The 18,630-nt window shown below is 30.6% G+C and overlaps 1 protein-coding gene across 1 annotated transcript; it reads left to right on the top strand.

Annotated features, from left to right (window-relative positions):
• Positions 1–7,071: 7,071 nt before the first annotated feature.
• LOC129961576 (tubulin-specific chaperone A-like) lies at positions 7,072–16,446 on the top strand. The gene is made up of 4 exons (XM_056075074.1): positions 7,072–7,299; positions 12,399–12,504; positions 13,563–13,649; positions 16,233–16,446. The coding sequence occupies exons 1-4, from the start codon at positions 7,247–7,249 to the stop codon at positions 16,323–16,325; spliced, it is 339 nt and encodes a 112-aa protein (XP_055931049.1). The 5' UTR covers positions 7,072–7,246; the 3' UTR covers positions 16,326–16,446.
• Positions 16,447–18,630: the final 2,184 nt, after the last annotated feature.

The raw sequence follows: 18,630 nt of genomic DNA, 5'->3' as shown, positions 1-18,630 counted from the left end.
TCAATATTTTATTCATAATGCTTAATATACAACCAATCATTCTTAGGTGAATTTACCAAAAAGACATTGAAGGAATCAGTCGATTTCAATTTTATGTACGATATTAATGTAAAATCTTTAAATCTGCCATAGGCAAATATGTGTACGTGTTAAGGAATAAAAAGAGTCGCGGATTTCCTTCAACCTATAACCGTAAAGGAGAAACTTCCTCTATTGACATTATGCTGCCTCAGCCGACGTTTCTGTAAGAAAAGAGGGGTATCGGATGATCCCCAACACTCCCTGGTAAGGAGAGAAAAAAGCCAGAAACACAAAACATTCTTTTCTTGTTTCCTCAGGGTATGTATTCTCTCATTACCTTAACAGGAATAAAGGGAAAAAGCAAAATTTTGTGAATGGGTTGATGGTTATGGTTATTTCTGATTTTGTGGCACAAGAGCCATATCTGGCTATGCTGCGCCAAACATATGGTTGAAGATAAAAAATATTCAGTGAAGTTCTAAAAAGTTAAAGTAAAATTTGCAGAAACCAAGAAATGTGGTTGATAAAATTGAACAAGTTAAATAAAATGGAAAACACCAATTTCTTTCAAGAAAGTAAAAATATTTGGGTGGGGATGTTCTCCCACCAAGTCACGAATGTTTGAAGATGATTTACCGAATAAACGTAATCGATGAGAATTAAAAATTGGACATTCTGATAAAATATGAATAACAGTTAAATTAACATCACACGCATTACAGACTGGACATCTCTCACCAAATAGAAGATGTTTATGTGTGAGGCGAGTATGGCCAATGCGAAGCCGAGTCAATTTGACGTCCAACTCGCGTACTGGAACTACCGGCCTCAAAGTGATGTCAGGCTGAATAGAATGCAGCTTATTAGAAATCTGCAAATCCCATGATTCTTTCCATAAATAAAAAATACGTTGAGAAATATATTTTTTTAAATCTGTGTACGGAATAGCTCGTTGTAGAGAAGTGGATGCTGTCTTTGCTGCAGCATCAGCAGATTCATTGCCAACAATGCCAACATGGCCAGGTAACCAACAAAATAAAATTTGGTAGTTCTGAGCTTGCAAATCTCTCCAAAGATGTAGGATATCTACAGCTAGTGGATGTGTTTTAGTATGAGGATGGCTGAGGGCCTCCAGAGCACTCATACTATCAGAATAAATGCAGAATTTGTGGTAAGTGAGGTTAGACATTTTTTCAAGAGCAATCATAATTGCCATTAGTTCAGCAGTTAAAACTGAACACAAAGTACTCAACTGAAAGCTGCCTGTGTCCTCAGCAATGACGACAGCACAACCTACTTGATAAGCTGTCTTTGAGCCATCCGTATAAACAGGAATGTGTGTAGAATATTCATTGCGGTGATATAGAAAAAGTTGTTGAAAGACAACAGATGAAGTGGTAGACTTGTCATAAGCGAGAAAAGGGTTAAGATATGATATTTCTGGGATATCCCAGGGTGGCAAAGCATAAGCGGTAGTATTATGAACCTGCAGATTTCAAATTCCTGGATCAGCGAAAGTCCTTGTTATCCTTTCACGAAAAGGTAGGATATTAGAAGGACGTGCATTATATAATCGTCCCAAACCAATAGGTAAATTCACTCGACGAATAGGATGATTGATGAAAGATTCAATACGGAAAAAATATAGTTCAGATAATTTTTTTCGTCTCAGATGAAGTGGAAGTTGATGACAAATCACATATAAACTATGAACTGGTGATGTACGAAAGGCTCCAGAACAGATACGCAAAGCACTGTTGTGTACTGTGTCTAAATTTCGGAGAACACTAGAACGAGCTGTACCATATATTTCGCATCCATAATCAATTCTTGATAGAATAACAGACTGATAGATACGAAGTAGAGATGTTCGATCTGCCCCCCATCTGGTAGTCGAGAGGACTTTTAGGATGTTGAGGGATTTTTCACACCTCTTTCGCAAGTGAAGGACATGCGAAAGGAAAGTGAGTTTCCGGTCAAATATGACACCCAAGAAACGTACCTCTTCAACAACTGGAATATCAGCACCTCGAATTTGTATCACAGGATCAGGGTGGAGACTCCGTTTCCGACAAAAGTGTACGCAACGGCTCTTCTCAGGGGATAGAGTATGCCCATTCTCGTCACACCATGAAATAAGTTTGTTAACAGCTCTCTGGAGTTGTCGCTCTATTAAATTCATGTTAGACCCCTGACAGGAGATTTGTAAATCATCCACATATAATGTTCCACAAACCGATGATGGCAAAACATGAAGGATTTTGCTTATATGAAGAATAAAAAGGGAGACACTCAAAACACTTCCTTGAGGAACACCCTCATTTTGAATAAAATGATGAGAAAATGTATTACCAATACGGACTCGAAATGTACGAAATTTTAAAAAATTTTGAATAAAAACTGGCAAGTTACCCTTAAAACCAAAATCACCTAAGGCACGGAGAATACCATACCGCCACGTACGATCGTACGCCTTTTCTATATCAAAGAATATAGAAACTAGATGGTTTCTCCGGACAAACGCATTCCGAATCTGAGATTCAAGCATAATTAAGTTGTCACTGGTAGAACGTCCTCGACGGAAACCACTTTGGAAAGGTGAAATATACCCATTTTTCTCCAGTTCATAGAGTAAACGAGCATTTATCATGCGTTCGAGCGTTTTACAAAGACAACTAGTTAAAGCAATTGGCCTATAGTTTGAGGGATTGGTAGGAACCTTCCCAGGTTTAAGGATAGGTATCACAATGGCTTCATACCATTGTTCAGGAAAAGTTTGCTCACTCCAGATTCTGTTAAACAAGTACAGGAGGTGCAAAAGAGAGGTTTCGTCTAAATGTCGAAGCATACTGTAGGTAATCCCGTCGACACCTGGGCTAGTATCTCGAGTACGAGAAAGAGCGTTCCTTAATTCCACTATCTTAAAGATATTGTTATAAGAGAGGACCATGCGGGTTCTAAACTTCAAAGGCACTTGTTCAGCTTGTCTCTTAATCGCACGAAAAGTCGGATTATTAGGAACAGAGCTTGAAACATCAGCGAAGGTTTCTCCAATAACATTTGTGATATCAAGTGGCGAGGAATATGAAACCGTTTCTGTATTTAAGATGGGGAAAGCGAATTCTTTATAAATTCCGTTTGCCGCTTTAACTTTCTTCCACAACTGTGCACTAGATGTATTGGAAGTGATGGTGGATATAAAACTTTGCCAAGATTCTTTTTGACTGCGGCGCCGAATTCGACGGGCATTTGCTCTTGCTCTTTTAAATGCAACAAGATTTTCCGTGGTAGGATACCTGCGGAAAATACCCCAACATTTTCTTTGTTCCTTATAAGCATTACGACATTCATCATTCCACCATGGTTTGCGAAATTTGCGTGGAAGAGGGGTACGCTTTGGAATTGAAGCATCAGCGGCCTTAATAATGCAATCAGTGACATTTTGGACAGCCTCACTAATATCGGCAGATGAAATCATTTCTTCTGTAATCAATGCAAGCTTAGTAAATGTAGCCCAATCTGCTTTTTGGAAAATGTATGTTGGTGGGCTTTGCATCAAATTACTATTATCATCATGAGAGATGACAAGAGGAAAATGATCACTATTATGTAAATCGCTTTCAACTGCCAAATTCAATAATGGGAAAATTGCCGGAGAGCAAATAGCGAGGTCAAGGGAATGGAAAGTACGAGTGGGTTCATGAAAGTATGTCTTTTCGTTGTTATTGAGCAGACAGAGACAGTTATCAGAAATGAATTGTTCTATCTGTCGCCCACGGGAGTTAGTGCTATCCGAACCCCACAGAGTACTATGCCCGTTAAAATCACCAAGCAAAATGAAAGGAGTTGGAAGCTGATCAACCAAAGTATTCAAATCGTCCTGCGAAATAACCCCATTTGGAGGCAAGTAAAGGCAACAGACCGTGACTAAGGATTTGACATGAATCTGCACAGCCACAGCTTGCAAGTTAGTGCGTAGATTAAGGATAGTACTGGGATAAAAGTTGGAGGTTAAAATGCACACTCCACCAGAGAATGATGCACCAGTTTCGTTATCCTTCCTTGCACAATTATAACCTCTTAATTTGAAGTGAATATTTTGTTTCAAAAATGTCTCTTGAAGAGCTACGCAAACAGGATTTGATTTATTAATGAGAGCTTTGATGTCAGTTAGCTTTGTCCGAATGCCGCGACAATTCCACGAGAGAAAGGTACCCATTAAGAGAGTTTTTTAGCGTGGGAATTATAAAGGGCGTTAGTTTGAGTTGGCGTTATTTCGCAACTCATTTCAAGGTCATCCTCCTCTTCGTCGGATGGATGGAGAGCAATTGAATCAGGACTTTTGGACAATCCTCCAAAAATAGTAGGTAAATCCTTTTGGACTGTCCCCGTAGTTGCAAGTCCCAGAGCAACCGAATTTCGAATATTGGATTTTTTCAATTTTGATTTAAATTTTTCCGAAATCATTTCTTGTGAAAGGCCGTGTTTCGAAAGCTTTAATTTAAGAGCACGTGGAGGCTTTGGTTTTGGTTTACGTTTCGGTGGATCGTGAGATTCAGGAGCACTGTTTGTGGAAGGTTCTGTATCAGATTCGGATGTTTTTGCGGGAGGAACTTTTTCAGCAACAATCTGCACACAATTTTTACATGAACAGTTTTTACAATATGATTTTTTAACAGCTGATGCATAGCTGACCCCAGGGGAAGGTGTCTGTGCCTCGATTTTTCTTTTCGCTTCTGGATAAGAAATTTGTTCTTTTGTTTTCAGAGTTATAATTTCTTTTTCCAACCTCCAACGTGGACATGATCTGGAAAAGGAAGTATGTTCGCCATCACAGTTGACGCACTTTTCAGATGAGGTGCACTGCTTTCTATCATGTCTTTTCTCTGCACAACGGGCGCAAGTAAGTGTCCCGCGGCAGGCGATCTTAGAGTGCCCAAAACGTTGGCATTGAAAGCATCTCAGAGGGTTAGGTATAAAAGGACGCACTTTCAATCTCATATATCCTATTTTAACTACTTCTGGCAAAGTAGGCATTTGGAAGGTAAGAACGAGGTGCTTTGTAGGGAGGAGTTGTCCATCCCGCCGAATTGAGATACGGCGTACATGTATCACTCCTTCAGGTTTTAGGTCATTTGTAATTTCTTCAATTGATGTATTAAATAACTCCCCACATGTAATAACACCTTTAGAAGAATTAAGAGATGTATGCGCGCTTACAGAAATGGGAATTGTAGCCAATGCTTTCAGTTTGAGAATTTGATGAGATTGTTTTCGAGAATTAACTTCCACCAACAAATCTCCCGAACGAAGTTTGCGAATGGCAGAAACTTCCCCAAGTGTTCCAGAAACGGCTTTTTCTACAAGGAACGGAGAGACCGTGTGAAATGTCTCTTTATTTTCAGAAAGTCTTTTGATGACAAAAAAATGGTCGTAATATTTTTCTGTATTTTTCCGTGTAGTTTGTTGATTTAAGTTTTTAGGCCCCATACGATATGATCAGTGATTCGGGTCCGACGGCACCGCCCACCACGGAGCCCAACAAGGGAAGGCAGCCACCGGCACTGGATATTTCCAACCTCGGTACTTACCCTAGTGCTAATCGGTACCTATACGCTGGGAGCTACCCCCGGGGACAGTGACCACCCTTAACGCCAAGCCCAAGGAGTAGCTCCTTCGCTTGATCCCTAGCAGACTAGCCACTCAGGTGACTAGGTACCAGCCGATTGATACACCGGGGACCACAGTGCACCACCCGTCTTTCAAATGGGTCGCCACTCACGGCAAACACGTGGGGTTTTGGCTGTCCATGAGAAGCAAGAAGCAAACAGAGCGGCGACAGCTTCTCATGGAGAGCTCCCTCGCTTGCCGTCGAGGGATAGAAGAAAAAAGGAGACAGCAGAAGGCGCAGTGGGGAGTAAACATAAAGGGAGTAAAGATCCCTGGGAACCTCGGGATTGGGACACCCGTACTCACCTAAAGAAGGTGAGCCCCTGAGGGGTGTGAATGGGTTGAAAAGTGAATGGACCGGTTATTCTTGAAATTATCATATCATTGGATAATATCACTGAAAGTGGAGCTATCACAGGAAAGTGTTCATAAGTGTGAAATCACCGCTCCGTTTAATGATAACCGCTCCTCTTGACTTTCCGATATTCACATTTGACAATAGACTATCCCATAAATATAATTTATAATTGTTTGTGACATGACTTTCTGATGGTTCACTCTGCAGGTGCCATCTATTGGCAGATTATAGAACTAAAGATTTTAAAGAAATAACTTTTTTAAATTCAACTTTTCAGAAAATGCTTTACTCCAACAAACAATTAAATAAATATTTTTGAAAAAAATAAAAATTAAAAAGTAAGCTTAAATATATAAATTAATTCAATTACGCTTTATTTAAAATAGTTAATTAAGTATTAATTAAAATTAATAAATTTTATATTTAATACTAATTGATAATTTTTAATTAATAATAGGATTGAAATAAAAGATATTTGGAACAAATATTTAAAAATAACAACTGAAAAATTATTTGTTATTAAAAAAAACGTGGATTATGCATCTCTAGTCAGATGACAGATTTACGATCATAGCTATAAATATAACTAGCCGTCGAAACGGGACTTTCCTTATGCATGACTGAAATCTTGTTTTTTAGCTTTCATTCAACAGATCGTATCGTCCATAGAGCTGATATATAAATATAGAGATGATATATTAATATCTCAGCTCTATGGTATTGTCCCTGCTTCAGGACCTGTAATCGAAATATCATCAGTAAAATCATATGAAGGATTCGAATCACACCTCTCTTTGAAAAGTATTGATCACTAGTAGTTGTAACTTTTTTATATTTACTACATAAAAGCCGTTCGTAAAATATTCCTCATTCTTAGTCGCATATTCATTTTCTTTTCCCCACTGAGAGTGAATTCATCGTGAACAAGGCAAACTGTTTCCTCCTGTTTCAATTCTGCAACTTTACCACCATGATACCGTAGAATTTAATCGAGATAGTACTGAATTGAACTGAAGTAATACAATCTCGCTCGCGAGTTTGATTTTGTGTTCCAGTTTCGTTGCGGCGAATTGTGTGTTCGGTTTCCTAACGAAGTTTTGAAAAAGTATTCCAAAAATCTAAATACCTGCAGATTTATTTGATATTTCCTAAAGCTTTAACTGTGCTTTTTTGATTTTTTTACTTTGTCACTCAATCATGGCAGATCCTCGTATTAAACAAATTAAAATAAAAACAGGTGTGGTCAAGAGGTAGGTGCGATTTTTTAAAAGAAATTGATAACAGTTTGCCTACCTTTTACTTTTTTTTTTGAACAGATTAATTATTTAAAATTTCATTTCATTCAAAATTTATTTCTCTTTAAAAATTTCGTAAAAAAAAATCAGATGAGAAATAAATTAGCTTTCCAACTTAAAAAAAATCAGTTTGATTGTGAGTTTCTGTATTCTGTAAACCTCAATATGTATTTTTAGTGTTAAGTAGTTTAATATTAGTTTGTCGAGAAATAACATGAAATCAATGAACATCAGTTCTTTTCTGTTTATTTTTAATTTAGGATTGCTATGTATTTACTTCATGTTTACTATTATTTGATTTTTTTAAATTTATATTATAATCCTTTTATATATAACCAATTTAATTTGCTCAATTGTTTATAAAATTTTCGAGATTGAAAATCTAAATTGAGGTATTTGTGATAATGAATTTAGAAAATAGTAGTTATTTCGGAAGGAATAAACATATCACTGGTTAATTTCAATAATTCTGATATGAATCAAAACAAAACAGCATTTTCTGAGTTGTCATTAGAAGATAATTTGTGCTTGTCCTGTGAAGTTTGCTAAAACGAATTTTTAAAATGGAGATATATTTCTAATATTCTTTTTGTAGTTTTCTTTAAAACGATTATTTTAAATTGTCCACCTATACCCAGAAATTCACTATTTATAGCTTTTTAAATTAGAAATCTAGAAAACCGGACATTTTGATGTTAACAATTACTAAAATAATATAGTGATTTTGCAGCAGAAGCTGTGTTGTTTGCAGCAAAAGAAAAATTGTACATCATTTTCTCTATAATTAAGACAACTATGATGAGGATAAATAATTTGTCTATATTTTCTGAAGTTTGTTCCACTAAGAGATATTTTCAAAGTATTTCTAAAAGTTAAAAAGAATTTAAAGTACACAATTTTGCTTTAAGCATTAATAGTGAACTTATTAGAGATTAACTCAGTTATTTGGATATTCAATGCAATATGAACTTCCCATTTTATTTGGATTTATAAATATATATGGTGAATTCTAAATGACTGAAAGCTTGGTTTTTCACATTTTCATTAGCTTCAAATTTCATTCACTTCATATTTCAAAGCTTCACATTTTCATTTAATTTGGATTGTTGGCTGTATAAAAATGTGCAAACTTACAAGTCTGTATTATTGAAACCTGTGATACTTCCATAATTTTTTAATGCATATTTACATGACTGATTCTGTAATGAAATTAAGCCTGCCTTGACAGGAAATCTGTACCTTCGAATTTTATGTATCCTGATAATGTTCCATACTAATGTACCCATACTGCAATTGTTTTAAAAATTAGTCTATGCAGGTGCAAGCCAAATCTGTCACATTTACTTTTTAATTTAGTAATAATATATGTCTTCTGAACATATACAGATATAATTCAATTTAAGAGCAACTAGCAGTCTCCTGTGGTAAAAATAATTTATTGCTGTAGTGTTAACAGAAATAAAGCAACTGGTTCAAATAGCATTTTAAGCAATTTGAGTGCTTCAGGGTGACAAAAAATGATTGCCAGTTCAGACAACGACAGGTTTATTATTCAGGATGAGTTTATAATTTGAAATGTACATGTAATATATAGAGTACAATTTATATTTAACAATGAGTTGGCAAAAAATAAAGGATAAACTTATGTATTATCCAATAGAGAATGTCTGTATAAATTACACATTTCACCTAACACATTCATTTAGTATGGTGAATTGAAAAGACATCAGTTTAAAAAAAAAGTTGTTCTTTCTTTCAATTAGCATTTAGTATTGAATGGCAAAAACTGTATATTGAGAATATCAATGGGGAATTTTTTCAGAATTTTTACATTTCGTTTTCTTTTCCTACTTTCAAAATTTTATTATTAAACATTCTGTACTATTTTTAGCAACTCTTTTCTGTAATTATAATTTTATCGTTAGTTTTTTACTTGCCTAAGTAACCAAAATTAACAATTATCTTTAATTATAATCCAATAATTATTCCAAAATAAGCTTTCCAATAATTGTTCAATTTTTTCGTTGGTTTTCAAAGTACAAATAGATGAGTTTTTGATTTTCTTCTCTTTGTAAAAAGAATTCTATGCAAGTTCAACACCCTATGAGGTCTTTTACCAATGAGCATAGTAATAAATTTGTTTCTTTTATGTGGGGGAAAAAAACAAAACAATTTCACTAAATGCTGGTATACATTTTCTTACAATTCATTGTGTATGTTTTGTGAGAAACTTGAAAAGGATGTAGATGAAAAAGTAGTTTCATGATGGTAAAATCACATTTAGTATAAAATTAATATAAATTTTATAAATAAAACAACAATGCTTAAAATTTAGTTTTGAATTTAATAATCTCCTTAACACTTCTAGATTTTTGTGTTAAAAAAAATGAAATCATTAATTGGCAGTTGTGAGAGCTGTCTGGTTTGTGACTATTTGCCAAGGTTTTTATTTGCAAGTTGTCATAAACTGTGTAATGAAATTTCAACTATACAATATCCTACTGATGTACTTGGTCTGTATTAAAATTATAGCATATATTCTTAGAAAGTTTTATTAATTAATAATATTAACATCCTGCAAATTGCTCTAAAGATTCTTTAGTCTAAATATTAGTTTGTCCAAATCTTCATTCAGATATCTTAATCAGTTAAGTTCATTCGATATGTATATGCATTAATCCAAATCTTCATTTTGTTGTTGTCAGTATGTAATTTTGTATTTAATAAAAATGAGATTTTATTCACTTCATTATGAGTTTGTCCAAAATTTACTATGCAACCATTTGTGTTGTGTTTCATGCATGCATGGGGTATCATCATTTTAAAAAGAGAGACTAGTGAGGCTTTATAAAATAAATTCTGCAGTTATTTGGTTAATATAAGCTAAAATGAAGTTGATAAATCATCTTTTGAAGGGAATTTTGCAATTTTCTTTTCCTTTTTTTTTTTCTTTTTTCTTTTTTGAGAAAGCATATAACAATTCCACAATATCCTGTATTAATAACAGTTCTCATTGCACACAGTCATTATTAGTTTAGATGTTTTGCTTAGTGAAGAAATCCAGTATTATTGTTTTGATATTCTGTATTGATCCAGAAAGTGGTTACACAAGCTTAGGGTGCTGGTTTTTGATCATCTGAAATATATTCTCCGTTGCTAGATGACAATCTATTATTTTTTCTATCATCATAGTTTCATCTTTCTGTCAAAGTGTATATTAAAGGAATGATTCCTTTCTTCAACAATTGTTCTTCAAAGTTACATCTGGATTTGAATCTCTCTTTAAGGTTTGATTTTATCAATAATTAGTTAAAAATTTTCTCTAGTAGATTTTTGCTGCCAAGATCATGAACCAATACTGAATGATCTTGTATTTATTGTAAACTCTAGTCTAGCTTGGGGAGTGGAACAGGTTGGAGTAATTCTATCAATGATGATACACATTTTTACATTTTCTTCTCTAACTTCTATTTTAAAGCTGTTGAAAAGCTAAAGCTTAAGAATATTCCAGATTGAATACAAATTCAATTTTTTGAACTTTTAATTTTTTTCCCCTTGCAGAATTTCTTTTTATGATTTTGTAGATCAACATTATTAATAGTCATTGTTTTTAGACTTTTTGGTACATTATAAATTGTTCTCCTGAAAGGGATATTTTTCACAGCATCTTATATACCAAAACCAATGTAATTACAAGTGACTGCTGCCAAACCCATAATTTTTAAACATATGAAATTTTTTGTAAGTATAATTTTGAGGTTTTTGCAGACAGTGAAAATGAAGTGCAGAATTTTTAGAAAATTCCACAATCATATTAGTGAGACAACTTTTCATATCCAATATAATTTGTTATGGAAACTTTTAAGTTTTTGATCTACCCTAATGCATAGAGCATTTAACAGGGACACATATAAAAGAATACACATTTTTTCCTGGAATAATCAATGCTTTAGAGAATTTTTAAGGGCATTGGAATTTTGGATAGGCAAGCAGAAGTAGATGCATATTAGGATTACTGGGATTATTGTTAATTTTCATTCTCGGGTTTCTGCATGCTTGATTTACAGGTACAGGTTAAATTAAACTAAAAGTGTAGATATTCGTATAAGATTTGTCTGTACGATTAAAGTTTTCTAGAAATTATAGTTACATTAATTATCCAGATGTTAAAAAAAGTAAAGAAATATTTCATAATATTTATGTTATCCATTTTTCATCAAGGTTTAATTGTTAAGGTAGCAACTGTATAATAGAAATTAGGTAATTTAAAGAAAAGTTAATATTATAAGTCTATTGAAAATAAACAATTGAATCTAAAATATGTATTGTACTGCATTACATACTGATTTTTTAAAAATATAACTCGTAATACTTTTGTTTGTAGAAATATAAAAGGATTTTAATTAAAAAATAAACAAAACCATCTATTTAAAATCGTTTGGTTTTTGTCTATTTATTTTACAGCAGATTCTAAAATAATCATTTATAGTTCATTATTTCCTACTTTTATATCTTGTGTACACAAGTAATATACTTGCAATTTTATATTAGTTATGGGTTTGAGTTTTCCTTACAAATTTGTCTAGTAAAACTTTGATCTATATAGTAGCCAAAGTACTGGCATCAGTATAACTTTTTAAAATCTAAATTTACTTTATATCATTATTTATTATATATTTATTTATGTTATATTTGAAATTTGTTTTTGTTGCTGTTTGTTTCCTAGTTTTATGCTTTCAAAATATCCTTGGTGTATTACTTTTTGTTAAATATCTGTATTTAAATTGATATGTCTTCATCAATAACACTAAGGTTTTGCAAAGTTTTAGGATTTTTATGCTTTAAAGTCTAGAAATTTTGCTTTCCTGCATTTTTGTTTTCCCTTCTTATTCTATGAAAAACATATATTTTGTAGTATTTTTACATGTATATTTGCATAGAATAAGTTTTTTTTTTTTTTTTTTTCAAAAAATTAGCATTAGAGTTTAAAAATTATTTTGTGTATATTTTTTAAAAATTATATTCATTTTTATGAAGTTGTTTTCTATTTTCAGATTAGCAAAAGAAAAATTAATGTATGAAAAAGAAGCTGAAAAAGAAAAGACTAAGCTTGAAAAAATGCAAGCTACAGGAGAAGACGATTACTTAATCAGAAAACAGGTACCTTAATTTTACATTGTTGAAACCTCTTCTCTCAGTCATTTGTGCATACGATAGATTTATTTTTTGTTTTCATTTACTTTTCCAATTAGATGTCTTAATTTTACATAGTCTAAAAATTGTAATGTCTAGAAGGATTTTTTTTTTATATTTATTACTTTTTTGTTTTTATTTTCCTAGTGTAGAATATTAGACAATGTATTAAAAATGCATTATATTTTAATGTAACATAATTTTTGAATTTTTAAAAAATTTTTTAATGTTTGTGTTTTTTGCAAATTTTAAATAAATACTTAAAAAGGAAATAGTTTTATTATTATTATTATCAACTTCCCACATGTGTTTTTTAATATTGAAGTTCTTTCTTTCTGAATATCACTTGGATTGCATTTATAAGCTTTTGAAGAATAGGATAAAGCAATATACTTATGTTACATGAATATAAGCTTAGTATCATCATATTTTGAATTCCACACTTAAGGATTAAGATTAATTTTGTTTCATAACAAGTTTATTTCAGCACCATTGTTTTTATTTAGGGTGAATCAAACTGGATATCCTGATTCCTAAATTATATCCTTAGAATAGATAGTTTTGATATTTATTAGAAGTATATATTCTTCAAGAGGTATTGTAGTACTGTAGTTTTAAATGTAAACATCATGGGAGTTAGTATGCGCTACAGTAGTTTAGTTTGTAATGTAATTCTCAGTAAACTCTTGTAGAATGTTTTTGTGGAAGGCAACTGTTGTATAGATTTTTCAGATCATTACAAAATTTTGAATTCATGACTGAATGAATGACTTACTTTTATTGAAAATCTTACAATGTTAGATTCTCACTGCATGATTATGGAAATAAAGAGTGGTTTTTAAACTAAAGTTGCTAGAATATCACAATTTTTTCCATCAAGAAATAGTGTATGTTAATCTTCAGTATTTAGGAATACTGTTTTTTCCTTTCAGTTTTCATTTACTTATTTTCAAAGTTGTTTTTAAAATATATCTGTCTGTTTGTTAATATGTTCAATAAAATAGATTGTTATTAACCTGTTTTAGGAGGAAGTAATCAAGGAATCTTTGATGATGGTTCCAAATACTATGAAGCGGTATCAGATGGCGTATAATGAGCTTCAAGAAATTTTGGTAAATTTTTTAAAAATTGATCTGAAGTTCTTTTGAATTATTGATTGATTTATTGTGAAATTAAAGTTCATTGAATAAACCTTTAGAGCTAAATTATAAATTAAGTTTCAAAATTATGAATCCAAATATACAGGTACCTCTTAGAGATGAGATAAAGATAATTTAACAACTGATAGAAAGATTTTTTTCAAAAGTATCTATTTTAGTGCATGTAATGAAATTTTTGATACTATTAATTCTTACTCGGTCATCTTGGTGAAATGGTTTTATTTTTAATGGTTTTAAAATTACAATTTTTCAAAATTTGATTCTTGTCATTTATTACTTTTGCTTCCTTTTTTTTAATTAAATACTTTCACATCATTTTTTAAATAAAGTTTATTCTAAAATAAACTATTTATTTCAAATTGAATATACATATGTATTTTTGTTTATATTTTATTATGTAACACATATTTATGTTCAAATTATATGATAAATGTAAATGTAGAGGGAAAATACTAACAATTTAAAAGTTAAAATTGGTGATATGGTGTTAATCATAATTCATTTTCCATTTTTGTTTACAATTTAAAAAATAGATATAGATTACTAAATTATTTTGTGTGCAAATATGCTAATTATTTAATTTTATGCATTAGGAAACAAAGCAGAACGTTATGGAAAAATATACAATTTTATAAATTCTTCAGATTCTATTTAATGTAAGAATTATTATAATATTGCATACAAAATTTATACAGTATCAGTCCTATTTCCTTTTTTCTGTTATTATGTTTAACATATTATTTTTATAACTCATACTAATTGTTTTATAACCCGTAACTGTTTCATTCATAATGATTGTGATTTATATACATTAAAGCAACATTCATATGTCATAAAAGGAATCATCCCAAATAATGTTCTAATGAGAATAAGATATTGTCAGTTAATGGCTCAAAATATGATAAACTACATATTTAGCCATATAATATAATAGTATATGTCTGTTTTCTGATCAAATTTCATTATATTTTTATTGTGCTTATAATGGCATGAAACTATAATTTTTTTCAAAGGAAAAATTATAAAATCTTGGAAATGCTAACTTTTTAGATAATGAAATAGCATCTAATAATTTATTTTATTGTAATAATTTTACTCGAGGAACCATCCTATATATAATTTCTATACTCAGCATCTCTTTATATTATTCCTATTGTCATTGACTCAAAGTTTAAAATTTTTAACTGATTTCTCACACAGCAAATATATTAACATTAAATCACATTGTTTGTTTAAAATTTGTTAAAAAAAAACTATGATGTTCCCATATGACTATTTTTGCAAATTCTGTTGCACCCAATGATATTTAATTATTGTAATTTAATAAAGCATTATCCTATTTATTTTTCTTGTTTTGTCTTTTTTTACAATTTAGAGAAAGCCTATAGTGATTGAAGTAGTATGTCTTTTTATATCAACTTCTGACATAGTGTAATCAATGTATATTAAAGCATATTGTTTGTGATTAGTAAAGAGGAAAGTGTTGAATGTGTGAAAATTTCACAAATTATTGTTAGATATACATATTTCATTATATATACTTTATTGATTTATTTCTGTGTAATTTGCTTCATTATATAGAAACGAAAGTAACTGTCTTTATTATTGGTTCTTGAATTTGATGACTTCTTGGATTTGCTTCATATATCTAATTTTGAAAGATAGCTTAATTTGTTTTAATTATAAGTTTTGTTAATTTTGCTTGCTATCTCATTTGATTTTGAGCTCCATTAAATTGCTGTGAATTGATTTTTTTATCTCAAAGCTTTTTTTAAATCATTTCAACTATCATCAGGGGAAAGTATCCTCAATTATATCTTCAAAGAAGCATATTTTATATGTGTAACTTATTTCTTATCACAATTCATATCAGAAATGATAGTCCTTGTTATCAAATATTTCAGATTGTTACTCTTTTGATAACTTTATTATTACTTCTATCATTACATAGAAAATCATTTCATCTTTAAGCACTCCTTCAATGTGCATATATTTTTGTACTTTTTTTGCACTTCATTCACGTTCAGTAAATTTGGCAAACAGTTCTGAAATATGACTGGTTGGCTAAGATATCAGTTTATCTCAATGGCCATGTATCTTCTAGTATTGGTTAATATATTTGCAAATAAAGGGGGGGGGAGGGTATATAATTGAAGCTTCTGAAATTCATTAAGTGAAAATGATGATTTTTTTATTTTGTTTTTTTATGAGAATTAAATTTTATTTTTCATTGATTTTAGTTAAAAGAGTAGAACATAGTGTGCAATAATTAAAAAGAATAAAATAAAGTGACATCATTCTGAAGATACTAGAAACATCTGAAAAATGCCACGGAAATTCAAATAGCAGAAATGCTGGCCACCTGTTGTTGATTTTTTCTTGGGAGGTGGAGAAGAGTAGATTTATTCTTTTATATTTTAATCAGTCAAAGGTTTCTGCATTTGATGACTGTCCCACTAATGTTTTTTAATTATTGAAAAGTTTGTTGTTTAACTAGGAATAATAATTCATTTTGTATTGTTATTTTTTTATCAGGACAATGAACAAGAACTTGCTGAAACTGAAGAATATCAAGCAGCTGCAGAAGTTTTAAAGGAAACTTCCAAGAGCATATCAGCTAGTGAATGAACTGCTTATATATTTCCTAACTAATATCTAAATTAAATGCTTATTTACTCACGATGCAGCCTGTACTATATTTATACATTGTTTTTGTATATAATTTTAAATTAAATGCTATTGCAAGTTATTTGTTTAGTCAAATTATTCCTTGCTTTTTAAAGGATTCTCGGAGAGAAGTTATTTCATTTATAAAATAAATATATAAAATAAAACCAGTTTAAAAAAAATCAAATTAATTGCTTTCAATTTATTGTAATTGATGTGACATTTATTCAGAAATGTTTTTTTAATCAAAAATTTGTATTCCTTGAAGTTCTTTAATTGTTGAAACAGTTATTTGTTCTTCTGTCACATCAGCTTCAACTATAATTGGTTCAAAACTTGGTTCTTGTAATAGAAACGGATCATCTCTTATTTCTTCTATATAATTTTCTTTGTCAATATTTTCCACAGGGTCAGAACCTTCAATAATTTTTTCTGTTGCCCACTCATTACTGAGAAGAGCTTTAAATCTAGAAAATAAAAGTTAATGAGGCAACAAAATTCAAACAAATGAATATTTATTGTTTACTGCATTTTTAATGTAACATTTTTTTATAACTTATATTGTAATCTTTATCAAAATTCTTATTGAATTACATAATAGACATACGCTTTCATAACTGAAATTTTTAAAAAAATACTTGGTTTTATTAAACTGGGTTATTCATTTTCTTAGAAAGAAAGAAAAAAAAAACGTTTCAACTCTGTATGAAAGGCATATTAGTTTATATAAAGCTTTAAATTGAAACTTCATTTTCTTCAATGTTTAGAGTTTCTATATGAATTTTTCTTCTGAATATTAACTTTTGTTTCATTTTTTAAGATTCTTCAAGTTTATTTATAAGAGACTGTTGAGTACATTTCAAAACTTCGTGTTTATTATAACATGAATTTTTGTTCATGCTTCAGTTTTTAATAACTTCGTTAAACATTTTTATAGAATTTTTTTCTTTTTTACTTTTATAATGGGATATTTATTTTTCTAATCCATTGTGCAGAGCCTAAGGACAGTGTTAAAACAGAATACTTGAATACATATTTATTTTAATGACTTTCTGAACTAAGATGATAATCTGATCAAATATCAGCAAATATTCTTGTGAAATGTCCAGTTTAAATATGATACTTAAATAAAATTGTTTCAGTTCAGTAAAAAATAGTAAGTTTATATTTGATATAATTTATTTTCACATATATGCAATGGACATAATAAAAGTAATGCCATTTCAATAATATAACAGTAATAATATGAAATAAAAAAATTAACATTTATACCTCCTTATATATAAGGTAAAAGATGGAATTGTATTTGTATGTATGTCATCTTTATATCTGAAAGATATGATGGAGCTGAATGGATGTGAAACAATTTATTTCAATATAGCTTATTATAATAATAGCTAACTACATATTTTATTTTTCTCACTATGTTTTGAAAGAAAGTAAACAAAGCAAAAGTGCATTGGTATTCTGCCACTTCTTAAAAAGGCCCCAAGTATCAAAATCCTTTTAGGAGGTCCCTAAAAAGGCTGTATTTAGGCCCAAATAGATTATCATTTCCAAGGCCCTAAGTTTGCAAAAATATGGCTTCTTATTTTTGTATCATGAAAAACTGAAAATTGCTACATCAAGTGTACATTCAACATCAGAAATAGGATATATAGTATCTTGCCAGCAAGTGTCTTAAAACGATTTGTTGACCAGATACTGCCATTATCCTCAAGTGATATCCAGATTTCAAGAAGCATTGTCAGATGTAAAATAAAATTTGGGTTGAAGTGTATTACTTCACATTATGTACACAGTTCCTGCATGGACATCAGTAATTTGTCTGAAGAAATGTTTCCTGGCATTGAAATTGCAAAACAATTTACTTGCTAATCAACAATTTGTATATTTCATAAGCCTTAAAGCTTCTCTATATTTTATTTCACCGTTGTATAATACATTACGCTATGTCAAAATTTTTATTTTGTTAATTGATGAATGATTAAACAAGTCTCTACAAAGTAAAAAAAATTGGACATGCTTGTGAAATTTTGGAAGTGAATTTCCGAAATACTTGAAACAAAGTATTCAACCTCAGTTTTTATGGGTCATTTTACTATCGGTGACACTTAAGAAGCAATGAAAGATGTTACAAAGAAGTTATATCTGAGGAAGGTGATACAAACTTCAATGGATGGACAGCAGTTAATTGAAAATTCATCCTCATAAGAATAAATCAGAGGTAAGTTCCATTCTGAGTTGCTAAATCTAAACAGTTGTG

This window comes from Argiope bruennichi, chromosome 2 (assembly GCF_947563725.1).
Source record: "Argiope bruennichi chromosome 2, qqArgBrue1.1, whole genome shotgun sequence".
In the NCBI taxonomy this organism is placed as follows: Eukaryota; Metazoa; Arthropoda; class Arachnida; order Araneae; family Araneidae; genus Argiope; species Argiope bruennichi.
The sequence above is the reverse complement of the archived record's forward strand: the minus strand, read 5'-3'. Positions and strand labels throughout refer to the sequence as shown.